At 43.3% G+C, this 13604-nt stretch overlaps 1 protein-coding gene across 1 annotated transcript in view; it reads left to right on the top strand.

The window, feature by feature from the left end:
* cs (citrate synthase) overlaps positions 1 to 13604 on the top strand; it is a 32676-nt gene that overhangs the window by 14367 nt on the left and 4705 nt on the right. Inside the window, exons 4-9 of the mRNA XM_084334092.1 lie at positions 4820 to 4885; positions 6215 to 6346; positions 7777 to 7965; positions 8142 to 8341; positions 10501 to 10630; positions 12812 to 12913. Of these exons, the coding sequence (XP_084190218.1) occupies positions 4820 to 4885; positions 6215 to 6346; positions 7777 to 7965; positions 8142 to 8341; positions 10501 to 10630; positions 12812 to 12913 (819 nt within the window). The remainder of the gene's footprint in view (positions 1 to 4819; positions 4886 to 6214; positions 6347 to 7776; positions 7966 to 8141; positions 8342 to 10500; positions 10631 to 12811; positions 12914 to 13604) is intronic.

The raw sequence follows: 13604 nt of genomic DNA, 5'->3' as shown, positions 1-13604 counted from the left end.
ACGCCGAGATTTCAAACCATCCCGTATGTCTGTCCGAAACCCTCGTGCAACTGGGAGTACCTTTGAAACGTCTCTGTGATACTTGTATAACAAACTGTTCGGTTAAAACCAGTCCTTCATGGTAAATCTAGGTTGGTTTCCTATTGAGGAGCAAGTGACTGTGGATTCACTCGGTGCATCACAGTCACGAAAGGGGCTAGGAGATTGTGATCTCAACATTGACATTGTATCTCCGTCGCCCAGTGCGCAGAAGTAAAGCATTGAATCGTGACATATCTAGATTGGTTGTTTCCTCTGGACTGCATAATCCTCCGCTATATCTATCTATTTATCATCTTCTATGTATGTCAATATAGCCAATGGAAATGCTAGGAATGGTCAAGTGGGCTGGGTGAACCAATGGACAATTCCTATCGTTTCTCAGTCGTTCTGACCGCTCGTACATCGCTTATCGCCACCTACTGGCCCGCATGCTTGTTGGAGCAATTCATATGCGTTTATGTGTTTGTCTGGATGGAGTTTTTTTTTAAACAATGGTGTGGACGGGGATTTTATTTTAAACGGAGCCTGATAATATCCGTTTTGGCAAAAGATCCAGATACGTGGGGACATGGCCTAAAACAGCCATCCTCACGCCACAGTTAGCTTCCCCATTGGCTGATATGTAACGGCCGCTATTCTTCCCGGGGTCCTCACTAGCCCCTGTGTGACACCGTGGCACTGCTGCCTCACAGCAAGAAGGTCCTGGCTTCGAACCCCAGCAGGGGGCCTTTCTGTGTGGAGTTTGCATGTTCTTCCTGTGTTCGCGTGGGTTTCCTCTGGGTACTCCGGTTTCCTCCCACACCATAAAGACATGCATGTTAGCTGTATGAAAACTAGCTAATTCTGGCACATTTACATTGATGTGGAAACTGAATGCGTTTATTAATGTGCACTGTCCCTGGGTAATTAAAAAAATTTATAAACGTAAAACTTAAACGCCAGGGTTGCTTCTGGCCTTCTCTGTCTGGGGTGGTCTTTTTAGCGTATATTCATGGTCTATTACCTTGTTAATGAAGTACTATGTTTTTACGGATGACGAGTAAGCCAATTTTTTATGTAATGGTCCAGTTTTCACACAATATTAACTTCTGTGGCTGAGATTCGGCGTATCCGCATTTCCTGCCTGGTGACGTTAGGCCGGCCCGCCGCCACCACCGAGCTGCTTTCACTTCGAAACGTCCGGCGTCGTACCGTTTCCTTCGCATCCCCGGTGGGAAACACGCCGCTCTCAGCAGCCACAGGAGTTGTTATTGTGTGAACTAGAGTGACCATTACATCAAAAACAGGCTTTCACGACGACAATAAAATCTGTGATTTAATAGTGAGGTAATCGACCGCGGATATGAGTTAATTTGCAGTTTTTCAAGTGGAGGCCTCTGATGGTGGTCGGCACTGTTGTCTCACAGCAAGAAGGGGGACTCTTTCTGTGTGGAGTTTGCATGTTCTCCACGTGTTTGCATGGGTTTCCTCTAGGGATGTGCATAACTGACTAAAATCATTTTCGAATAGTTGAAATTGTTATTTTCTGTTTCAGTTAAAAATGTTCAGTTTCAGTTATTCTTTTTAATAGAATGGATCATTAAAATCAAAGGGTGTTGCACATAAATAGGTACTTCAGATAATCCTTCAGAACGTTGATTGGCTCAGCTGACAATAAATCAAAATGACACCATTCACCATCGTAGCCTATAACAACAACATTGCATTGGCCTATCAACCGGTTTTAATAAACAAACAAACGGTAGCATGTGCATCTTTTAGATCAATTAGGCTATGAAAATTAGGCTGCCTCTAAATATAAATGTTTTTAAATAAGTGGTTTGCTTCACTTACAAAAAAAGAGAAATATTTGTATATATATATTTTTTAGACTGACATGGAAATCGAATGTAGAGACTGGCACGGCTATTAGAAAATTCTAACTCATCCCTAGTGTGGAGTTTGCGTGGGATTCAAGATTGTTTATTGTCATGTGCACAGTTAAACAGACAGTTTGCCATACAATGAAAATCTTACTTTGCTAGTCCGCCCTTCACACAAAACACATTTAAATACAAGCGAGTGCTAAAAACTAAGGTAAAAAATATATATAAATATATACAAGGCACAGTGAGTTACATTGCACGTTCTGATTCAGTGTTTACAATATAAATGGCGGTGACCATGGGTCACAGCAGCAGTTAAAAAGTGATTAGTCGTTAGTGATTAATAGTTCCTCCATGTACTCCGGGTTTCTTCCCACAGCGAAAGACTTGTTTGCTGTCCTGCCGTTGCCCTTGAGCAAGGTACTGGCGTTACAACTGGTCCCCGGGGGCCGCACTATAAGTACACAGTTAGGACGGGTTTCCCCCAAGGGGATTAATGAAGGTTAAACATTTTGAGTTATTCTGGCAGACGACCTCAGAAGATTACAAACCTCTAACGCATACAATAGACCTATCTCAAACCCTGCCCTCTACATTTGAGATCAGTTTTACAGCAGCCATACCGTTTATTAATATAAAAGATAAATAATTCAGTTTGTATCTCAAGCTCCTTATGCTGTGTGGAACAACCTTGGTGGTGATGGGACAACAATTGAAAAAGCATCGTTTTTGCATAAAACACACAATGTCTGCAATTCAGTATGGCAGACATGGTTGGTCCCAGAGGCACGTTCATATGTGTGCATTAGAGCAGGGGTTCCCAAACTTTTCAGGCCGGGGCCCAGAAAATAAGGCGTCAGAGAGCCGCGGCCCAATGCACACCGTCTGGCTTTTTTTTTATTTTTATTTTTTTGCCAGGCGACCGATTTTTTAAGCCAAATATCACTTCAATCCTATTAAGTTAGTTCAAGTTAGTTATTCATTTATATGTGCTATTTATGAGAGGGCTAACTTGTTGCAAAATAATAATGATAATAATAATAGCCTCATTAAAATACTATTGTTGCTTCGGTTGTTTTCAGCGTTTTATGTGCATAATCTGTTATTTAGTTTGAAATGTTCGTTGAAATAAGTAGATTTTTCGTTTTTGTTTATTTATTAAGTTAATATAAAACCATATAGTCACATTTTAGAATACAATAGAATAGAATTTTAGAATACAACTAGAAACACTGTCCTGGCCTGCTTCTAAGTTCAGTGGCCTGACAAAAAAAATTAAAATAAAAAATAAAAAAAATAAAAAATAAGAAATATTTTTTTTTATTTTTTTTTATTTTTTTTTTATTTTTTTTAAATCATCTCGCGGCCCACCCGTGGCTGCTCGCGGCCCACCTTTGGGTCACGACCCCGACTTTGGGAACCACTGGATTAGAGGTGCTGCAAGTGGTATTTTTGGTTAATAGCTCTCCACTCCAACAGCCATCACTGATATATATAGAGTGTCTGGTCAGTAACATGGGTCTCCCAGTTGCTCGGTAAACGGAAAATATATGTTCTGGGATCCCTTCCATCAGGAGAGAGAACCATAAAGATATGTTTACTTATTTCAAATTGTTTTCCAAATGTACTTAGATTATTTTACTTGTTTCAGGGACACATTTGCTTAAAAAGTGTTTTCTCTCCTGATTGGATAAAGTGGGAATGGGATACCAGGAAATGTATTTTGTGTTTACTGCAGAGTGGAGGGACTGGGAGACCCATGTTACTGACCAGACACTCTATACCAGTGATGTCAGAATGTTGAGCTATTATTTCAACATGGTGTAGACCCCTTATTTTAACAAAGAAAATACCACTTACAGCACCTTAAAGAAAAACTCCAACATTTTGGGAAATTTGCTTATTATTTGCCATCTACCCTGGAGTTAGACAAGAAGATACATACCTTTTTCGTCTCTGTGCATGCAGTAGGAGTAGGAAGACGTGCACCGTTAGCCTAGCTTAGCGTCAGTCACTGGAAGTAGGTTCCTCCGTTAGCCTAGGTCTTGTTTGCCGTCCTCTCCGATCTCTCCTCTGCTCTCTGCCTCCATACGGGGCTGTGTGTACTGTTTACACAAACACACACACTCTCGCCACTGGAGCCGCTCATACACACACGCGCACGCTCCGTGCTGTTGTCGTTCTCTCCTCCTCTCCGCCCCCATACGGGGCTGCATGCTGTTTACACACACACACGCGCACGCTCTCTGCTCGTGACAAGTACCTGCCCGCCCATGCTCAGTGTTGGGAAATAGGCTAACGGAGGAACCTACTTCCAGTGACTGACGCTAAGCTAGGCTAACGGTGCGCGTCTTCCTATTCCTACTCCTACTGCATGCACATAGACGAAAAAGGTATGTATCTTCTTGTCTTAACTCCAGGGTAGATGGCAAATAAGCTAATTTCCCATAATGTTAAGAGTTTTCCTTTTAATTTTCGTGTCAGTTGGACCGAAGGCGTGGGAGTTATGGCTTTTTGTTATTATAGCGCCTCCACCATCTGGTCGACATGGCCCTGTTTGAGCAGTGGGGCACAGGAACCCCCCCTGCCAAGCCTGCTGCTCTGGGAGGAACCCCCCTGCCTTCATGAGCTGCGTGTTGCTCTGGGACTTGAGCTGTATAATACTGTACATACATTAGCTTGGCATATTTACTCCATAGCCTTTTCTCCACATGTTACTACAACAACGCACCTTGCTGCTCCTTTGCACTCTGTTTAGATGCCAACTTCACTTTGTTGTGCTCTGCACTTGTACTTGTGACGACGCATCGACTGTCATCTCTTAATGAAGCGCGCCCACATGCCGGGTTTTATATATATATACAGTGCCACTCGTGTCTAATGCGCATGTTCTTGTATGTTTTAATCTGCAGGTCTACGGCGGTATGAGGGGGATGAAGGGCCTGGTGTACGAGACCTCCGTGCTGGATCCTGACGAGGTGTGTAATGTATAGCATTAGAAGGGTCACATGGGCGCCCCAGTGGCGCACCGCATACTGCGATGCAGACCTACGCGGTAGACCCGGGTTCGCCTCCTGCTCCCGGACGGATTTATCGCATGTCCTCTCCCACATCTTCTCCCGTTCTCCCTCCTCTGTCGGTCCTATGGCCATAATAAGCTGTAAAAAGGCTAAAAAAAATTATATATATATATAAAAAAAGAAAGGGTCACACTCAACAGGAAGCACCGTGTTTTCCCACGAAGATTTACGTCCCCCTTGCAGTCGAGCCATACGGGCACTTTTCTAGATTACACTCTAGATATTTGAGCCCCACTATACAGAATTAAGTTTGAGCCCCACTATACAGGATTGAGTTTGAGCCCCACTATACAGGATTAAGAGATGTAAACTAATGAGTGACAGCCGTCAGGTGACACTGTCGCCCCCCGGGGCAGAACCAGGATAGGCAGAGACGTTCCATTAGCCAAATGATGATCGCCGGAGCTGCTCTCGGTGACTCGGGCTTGTTGCTGCGTCATCTCAAGACCACGGCTATTGTTCTTCTCCCCCTAACACTCACCTTAACACTCACCTGAACATTCACACTTTAGACACTATACATACTTTCAACACTACACCATACTTTTATCTTTATCTAGTAATGTATGAATTACTAAGTAAAATATAGTATGTTCTGATGAGTAAATAGGGGTGGGATTAAATAAGTGTATGCTTCTTCCCACTCCTTTTCAAATATGTAAATGTATTACTTGTTTTATTTTTTTTTCAAATTTCTTATATACATTTATTATTTGAACGCTTAAGGCTATATATGTACTTGATGTTTGTTTATGTTGCATATTTGAAATCAACTTCAATCCAATCGAATAAAAAAACACTACACCATACTTTTATCTATTTATTAGAAAGAGATTTGCACAACATCCCTACCTCATTTCTGCTTTTTGTACTTCGCTTTGTACTTTAGGTTTTATTTTAGTTTTGCATATTTTGTATAGTGTTTGGCCTTTTATTCTTTTACTTGTTACTGTATGAAGCACAATCTCAGGAGGCTCATACAGAACCAAGCATTTCACTGTCATGTACACATACTTTATATGTGACGAATAAAACAAGACACTTAACCATGTGTTTACTTACCGACGTTGTTTTGCATCCTCCCCTGTCTGTCTGTCTTTCTGTCTCTCCGTCTCTCCCTCCTTCTCTTTCTGTCTCTCTCCCTCCTCTCTCTCTGTCTGTTTCTCCCTCTGTCTCTCTCTCCCTCCTCTCTCTCTCTCCCTCCTCTCTCTCTCTCTCGGCGCGCAGGGCATCCGTTTCCGTGGCTACAGCATCCCAGAGTGTCAGGAGCTGCTGCCCAAGGCGCCCGGCGGTCAGGAGCCGCTGCCAGAGGGTCTGTTCTGGCTGCTTGTGACTGGGCAGGTCCCCACCGAGGAGCAGGTGAGGGGGAGGGGGGAAGGGGCAGGTCCCCACCGAGGAGCAGGGGGGGAGGATGGGAGGGGGCAGGGGCAACAGTGGCCATGTCAACAGTGTGCGTGTCAACAGTGTCTGCTGATTCTAAGGCCCCATCCACACGAGCGCTGGTTTTAATATAACCATGATTGTATGTGCGCAGTTGCACTGTTCGGCCACACACAACCGGGGATTTGCTACACTGCAACCGCGGTCATTAAAACCGGTGGCCAGGGTGAAGTTTTGCGGTTTTGCCATTGCGTGTGGGCATAGCAACCGAGGTTATTCCCAGTGTTTACAGCAGAGCTGTCGCAATTATTTCCCATGTTCACGGCAGACCGCGGGGTAGAGAGATTATAGCAGAGCCAGCTACACCAGTGTTTACAGCAGAGCTGTCCCAAGTAGCGTTATATGAAAATGATTGTAACAAACTTTTTTTCAAAACGTATCGTCTGTGTTGAAGAGTGTTGTGATCGACTGATGTCTTGTCGCATTCCTGACCTGACGCTGAGAGTAAACATGTAGCTGCAGCTAAACTAAACTCATGTGTTGTCAAGTTATTGTTATAAGGAACCCAGTCCAGACTGCATCCCCTTAACAATTGTTTGTATTGAGCCGTATTGTATTGTACCAATTGTTCCATTTCATATCGGTAACGTTACCACATTACGTTAGCATTTAAGCTATATACTATACATGGATATAGCCATTCACATTAGCATGTAGCTAACAACACCGGCGGTCTTTTGTGAGACTAAACTATCCGCTCTTGGTGGTAAATTGTGTTGCTGATGGTTTTGTTTCATCAACAAAATGAGAGGCAGAACACACAGTGAATGTATCCGTTTGTTTATTGCAGTTTCTTTCTTTGCTGAAAATATATGTTCCGTTGGCAAAATGATCAATAGGGTCCAGCTGTGTTTCTAAACAGGAAGTTTAGTGAGCGTTCAGCCTTTTCTGATTGGTTGAAATGGCCTTCATGTCTGAACAACATCGCCGCCTACTGTTTTGGCATTGTACTACATGTAACGGTGGCTGGTGCCGTGGGTACGCAGTTATACATGGTTGTTCACCTGTGTTCACCTGTGTGGACAGAGTTTTATTTTTTTCTACTTCGGTTATATTAAATCCAAACACTCGTGTGGACAGGGCCTAAGTAGCCAGACAGAGATTAGCTATATAGCTCATCAGCGGTAACAGAATAATTCTTTAATTATCTTATTCTATATAATACAAATTATTTTCCATGTTCTGTCATCTAATAATATTATATTCCATGGTGTGGCATTGTTTTATAACCGCCGGTATCGTGATAGTTAAGATGGTATCGGAAGTCAAGATTTTGGTAGCGTGGCGACACTAATTTGAAGTGGAACTCACTGGACCGTGTGTCTCCCCGTGTGTCTCCTGGTCCTCAGGTGGGCTGGGTGTCCAAGGAATGGGCCAAGAGAGCCGCTCTGCCGTCTCACGTCGTCACCATGCTGGACAACTTCCCCACAAACCTGCACCCCATGTCCCAGTTCAGCGCCGCCATCACAGCCCTGAACAGCGAGAGCAGCTTTGCCCGAGCTTACTCTGAAGGCGTCAACAAGGCCAAGTACTGGGAGGTCAGTCTCTCTCACACACACGCACACACACACCCTCTCAAACAGACACACCTATCCCATGTAAGAAGTGGATGAATGCACTGAAGCGATATATCGTGATATCATTTAGCTGCCATATCGCCCAGCCCTTCATCCTCTGTGTTCAAGCGTCGCTCAACCTTCCGTCTCTCTCTCAGTTCGTCTACGAGGACTCCATGGACCTGATCGCCAAGCTGCCCTGCGTCGCCGCCAAGATCTACCGCAACCTGTACCGCGAGGGAAGCAGCATCGGTGCCATCGACTCCAACCTGGACTGGTCCCACAACTTCACCAACATGCTGGGCTACAACGACGCCCAGTTCACCGAGCTCATGAGGCTCTACCTCACCATCCACAGGTAGGGCGTGGCGCCAGGGCGACGTGTTGTTTCACTAGTGACGTCAGGGGCGGGTTGTTTCAATAGTCGACTGTTCGAAGTGAGGGTTTTGTGACAACTGCACTGATTTAATATTTTTATTGTTTTGCCTTTTCAGTCTTCAATAAATGTTTTTGTATTTATTTAACCAGGCAGGTCAGTTGAGAACAAATTCTTATTTACAATGACGAGCGAGAGGACAAAAGCACCTCTTGAAGGGTAACTGGGAAGCGTGTTGCTTTTTAACAGCGGAGGAGTGCAAGAATGTGACCATGTGACCGCGGCAGCGCGAGAGAGCGGCAGTGCGGAAATAGGCTGTCTATTGCCATTATCTAAGACAAACGCTAACCTTAACCAGCTCCTTAACAGCGCCTAAACTTAACCTTTCTAACCTTAACCAACTCCGAAACAATGCCTAACCTTAACCTTAACCATGCCTAACCTTAACCTTAACCATAGAAAGAATATTGCCATTCTCTAAGACAAACTCTAACCTTAACCAGCTCCTTAACAGCGCCTAAACTTAACCTTTCTAACCTTAACCAACTCCGAAACAATGCTTAACCTTAACCATGCCTAACCTTAACCGGCGAAAGAATACACGTTAAAAAAAATTAAATAAAAAAAATTGATGGGATTCGAACTTGAAACCAACGGACCGCAGGACCGCCGCGCTGCCAGGTGAGCTAAGCTTCGAATGAGAATCATGGCGGTTTACGGCTAAATAATGCCGCAAGCTCTGCGGTTGCCGCGCCTGCCGCAGGGCGTGTCGCAGCCAATCAAGGAAAACGCGGAAGCATTCGGCGCACTCCTTCGCTGTTAATAAGCAATAGGCAACTGGGAAAGGGGAATTCATTTTTTTTTTTTTTTTAATATACAATGGAAAAGACAGACGATGCATACATCACAGAGGTACAGGAAATAATACCATCTCATGGGAATTTACATGGACATTTCTGAAGGAGATGAAAACTAATAATAATTATAATAGATTCACATGAAAACTAAAGGGTTTTAGCCCTTTGTGCTTGAACCCCTCATTATAATAATTAAAAATAAGTTTCACTGCAGATGCTGAGGAGCTGAGAGAGAGAAGCCTCTTCTAGCTGTAACGATTCACTCTGACTCCTGAGGAGCTGAGAGAGAGAGAAGCCTCTTCTAGCCTTAAGGATTCACTCTTTGACTCCTGAGGAGCTGAGAGAGAAAAGCCTCCTAGCTGTAAGAATTCACTCTCTGATTCCTGAGGAGCTGAGAGAGAGAAGCCTCCTAGCTGTAAGAATTCACTCTCTGATTCCTGAGGAGCTGAGAGAGAGAAGCCTCCTAGCTGTAGGGATTCACTCTGACTCCTCCTCTGCGCCTGCAGGCAGCTGTTGGTGCAATGCTCCCAAGGGTCGAAGCATCATGCAAGTCGTAATCGGCCCCGCTTTAGGCACAAATGAATGCTCTTGACACACAGGGCATTAAGAGGCTCTAGAGTTTGGCAGCGAGCCCAGCCCGCTTCCTCTTTTTGTCAGTCAGGGGGGTGGGGTGCAAAAACCTTCCCGGGTGTTGAGTAATCTCTGCCCCCTAGTGTCCGTTTGCTGTATGTGATCATGGCACTTACCAAAAAAACAATGCCAGTATATTTTGCACATCAGCAGTGATGTCATGGAAAGACCTTGAATCTTTGTTGTGTTGATTACAGCTCAATGAAGTGATGTAGATTAAAGATTAGCAATCGCTATAATGATTTATTTGTAGAATAAGGGTGGGACAAAAATAATCAATACTGCGATATATCGTCGTACTTACTCTTGCGGCGCGTTATTGAATTGGTCCCACCCCTATTGTAGAATTGTATTTTCTTTCATAATTTGATTTCACTAAATGTTTTGTGTTAATAACGGCACCAGGAAATGGGAAAATGGCAATACCTTGTCGTATAGGGACTGCTACCTTATCATTTAATTGAGCTGTAATTAAAACAACACAAGGATTCAATGTCCCCTGTCTCTGGTGGCCACGTTCAAACTCATTTACTCTCGAACTAAATGAACGTGTCCAAAACGGTTTAGCGTTTATTTTTTTTGATGTGCGAAATAAATGGCCATTGTTTTTTTGGAGAAGTGCCCCTTTTTAACCCGCCCGCTCTCCCATTGCAGTGACCACGAGGGGGGCAACGTCAGCGCCCACACCAGCCACCTGGTGGGCAGTGCCCTGTCTGACCCCTACCTGTCCTTCAGCGCCGCCATGAACGGCCTGGCCGGACCTCTGCATGGCCTGGCTAATCAGGTAGGTACTCGGAAACGTTCTCGGAGTAGTAGTAGTTTATTCAGTCATCGTCTCACACAATATGCACAATCATTTAACAATATTTGATAATGATTATACATGCCTGTCCTATATTCTTAACAAAATTAAGACTCAACCGTATTCTAAAAGAAAATAGCAAAAAAAACGTATTATTCACCTTTGTAGTTTTCAAAAATAGTTTTACAAACTATTTGGGATTAGACAGGCCCCACTCTATGAGGCCAGCTTTTCATTACAAGTTTTCACTGTGCGTGAGGTTTTTTGTAGAGCTAAATCTATATTTTATATTATTGCTATGTGTCCATTGACAGTATAAATCTTCCCTTCAATATGCCATAAAGAAATAATTCTTTCATCAATATGTTCCCGTTTTATAGCGTTGTGAATATGAACGTTATATCGGAATGGTCTGGGGTAATTCCTGCAAAGCTAGTTATAGGGCGCTAAGCTAATAACGTTAAATCGATTGCCGTTTCGGCCCTACACAAGCTAGAGTTAAAAATCTAAATGATATGATCGGTATGATGTTCCACCATGAATGCATGAAAGGGGGGGGGGGGGGGGGGGGGGGGGGGCGGGCGAGGGAAGGCGAGGGAAGTCGTTTCTGATTATTGATTACCAATAGTGGCATTCGTTATTGCAACATCATACGCTGACCGGGTGGAGGCTCTTACCTGTGGCCGGTTGGATTCCAAAAAGAATTTCCCAGTTATTTGATCGCCATCTGGTAGATCGATATGTCCATTGGCTGATGCTATATTCCTTTACTGCATACTGAATTTGGCGTCGCAAAAAGTATTCTAGGCGATCTGGTGAAGCCATAGCTTTAGGCTAACAGAAAAACTAACCCGGAGCGGGAAAAAAAAAGTGACACCCGGTCTGCAACAGGGAAAACTGCATTCTCGAGACAGCCCCAATACCAGGATCTGGCCGGTACTGCACTTTTGGAGTCCCAATATGCCTTTTCCAGCCAAAATACAGCTCTGTGACATTGAGTAGGATATTAAAATGGAATAAAAGCAAAAGCGAGTTTACCACGTGTGTATATATATATATATGTGGTTGGCCTTCAAAGGATGGCGCCCAATCACATATATATACGTGGTTGGCCCCGAATCGATTAACCCCAATAATAGAAATATACCTCCTTTTTAATCCCTTTCTTAGCTTTTTGAACAGTACATTTACAAATATATCTCATCATATTTTCTTTCATGTATTGAAAAAAACATTTGCACCCCGTCCGGGAGTAACTTTGCTTTAGCTCTGTACATTATTTGCATACTTTTATAATAAACCAAATCATTAAATTTCATAACATGAGACTTTATAAACAATGGATTTGTGTGGTCATAGTAACCAGCCTTTGTGTTTACTACTTCCTGTTCTCGGGGCTTCTAGCTGCTTTCGAAAGCGAGGTTGAAAGCGAGGATACCGCAGCCTTAGTTCACGTCCATGTGTTGCAAAACACAAGCACTACTGAGTTTGTAACATTCTAACACAAAATTTGCCAGTAGAGGAGCATTTTTCAAGAACAAATGCTAGCTTTTGTTCTTCAAGCTTTTGTGGGATCAAGGGAAAATTAGGAAAGTTTAAATTAAAGTACCTTCTCTTTCTCTACACATGTACACACGCTGTCTGCGTCATTATCCAGATATCTCTGTACATATCTATAATTCCAGATATCTCTGTAATTCATATTATGTACATCAATGCTCCACTTTGTCTACTCTCCTGTATATTGCTTTGTTAGCTCAACATTCTACAGAGATCTAGGCTATAGGACCATTGCTGTAACCTATAGGTCTCTATGTTGCAACATGTCATTCTACTGAGATCTAGACTATAGGACCATTGCTGTAACCTATATGTCTCTATGTTGCAACATGTCATTCTACTGAGATCTAGGCTATAGGACCATTGCTGTAACCTATAGGTCTCTATGTTGCAACATGTCATTCTGTCAGTAAACTATCCTTAATCAAAGACTGTTGTCCGCCTCCGTTAATAACATCTGGTCAGATTATTCCACATCAGGCGGCAAAGTGAATAAATAGTTTTGCCCCTGATGAGCAGTATCGTTGTCTGTGCTGCTGTTGAGGACGGCAACGTTGCCTGTAAAATATCCTCTCACGCGTCATTCCCTTCTCTGTCCTGTAGGAGGTGCTGGTGTGGCTGACGGCCCTGCAGAAGGAGCTCGGTGGGGAGGTGTCCGATGAGAAGATGAGGGATTACATCTGGAACACGCTCAAGTCTGGCAGGGTGAGAGAACATGTCTGGTTCCCCCGTTAGAGTGCTAGGATTCCCTGTCAGGACGTCCCGTTAGGGAGTTTCGACACCGACCTCATAGGATGTTGGGGCGTCATCTATCAAGCACTCTCTTTAAGGGGACAGTTCACCCAAAATCTAAAGGGGCAGTTTATCCCCTTACCTGGAGTGCTGTCGATCCATCCAGATCATTAGATTATATTGGATTCAAATGTATTGTCATCATGCAGCACAAGTACAGTACAGCGAAAATAAGTTTGGCATCCAACCTGAGTGCAAATGTAACGGTAAAGTGCAATAGTATAATAATATACAATTTAATAGTATAATAATATACAATACAGGTGATTTAACTGGGTATAAGAAATATAAATGAGTACTACTGAGTAATAGTGCTAAATCAGATGTATGTACAGAGTTGTAGTATTATTATGTACAGTGATACAGGTATAAAGGCACTATATGGTAGTAAGTCATACTGGCCGGCAGCATAACTAGTAAGGGATATGTACAGATATAGATATAGTATTAATATGTACAGTGATACAGGTATAAAGGCACTATATGGTAGTAAGTCATACTGGCCAGCAGCGTAACTAGTAAACGTAGGTAAGGAATATGTCTTTTTCTTTTTTTTCTTTTTTTATAGTCTTGAAATTGGTATTAAATGTTGCTCTAAGTGGTC

Source organism: Notolepis coatsorum (genome assembly GCF_963971535.1).
Source record: "Notolepis coatsorum genome assembly, chromosome: 17".
Taxonomy (NCBI): Eukaryota; Metazoa; Chordata; class Actinopteri; order Aulopiformes; family Paralepididae; genus Notolepis; species Notolepis coatsorum.
This window is presented reverse-complemented; position numbering and strand designations above follow the sequence as displayed.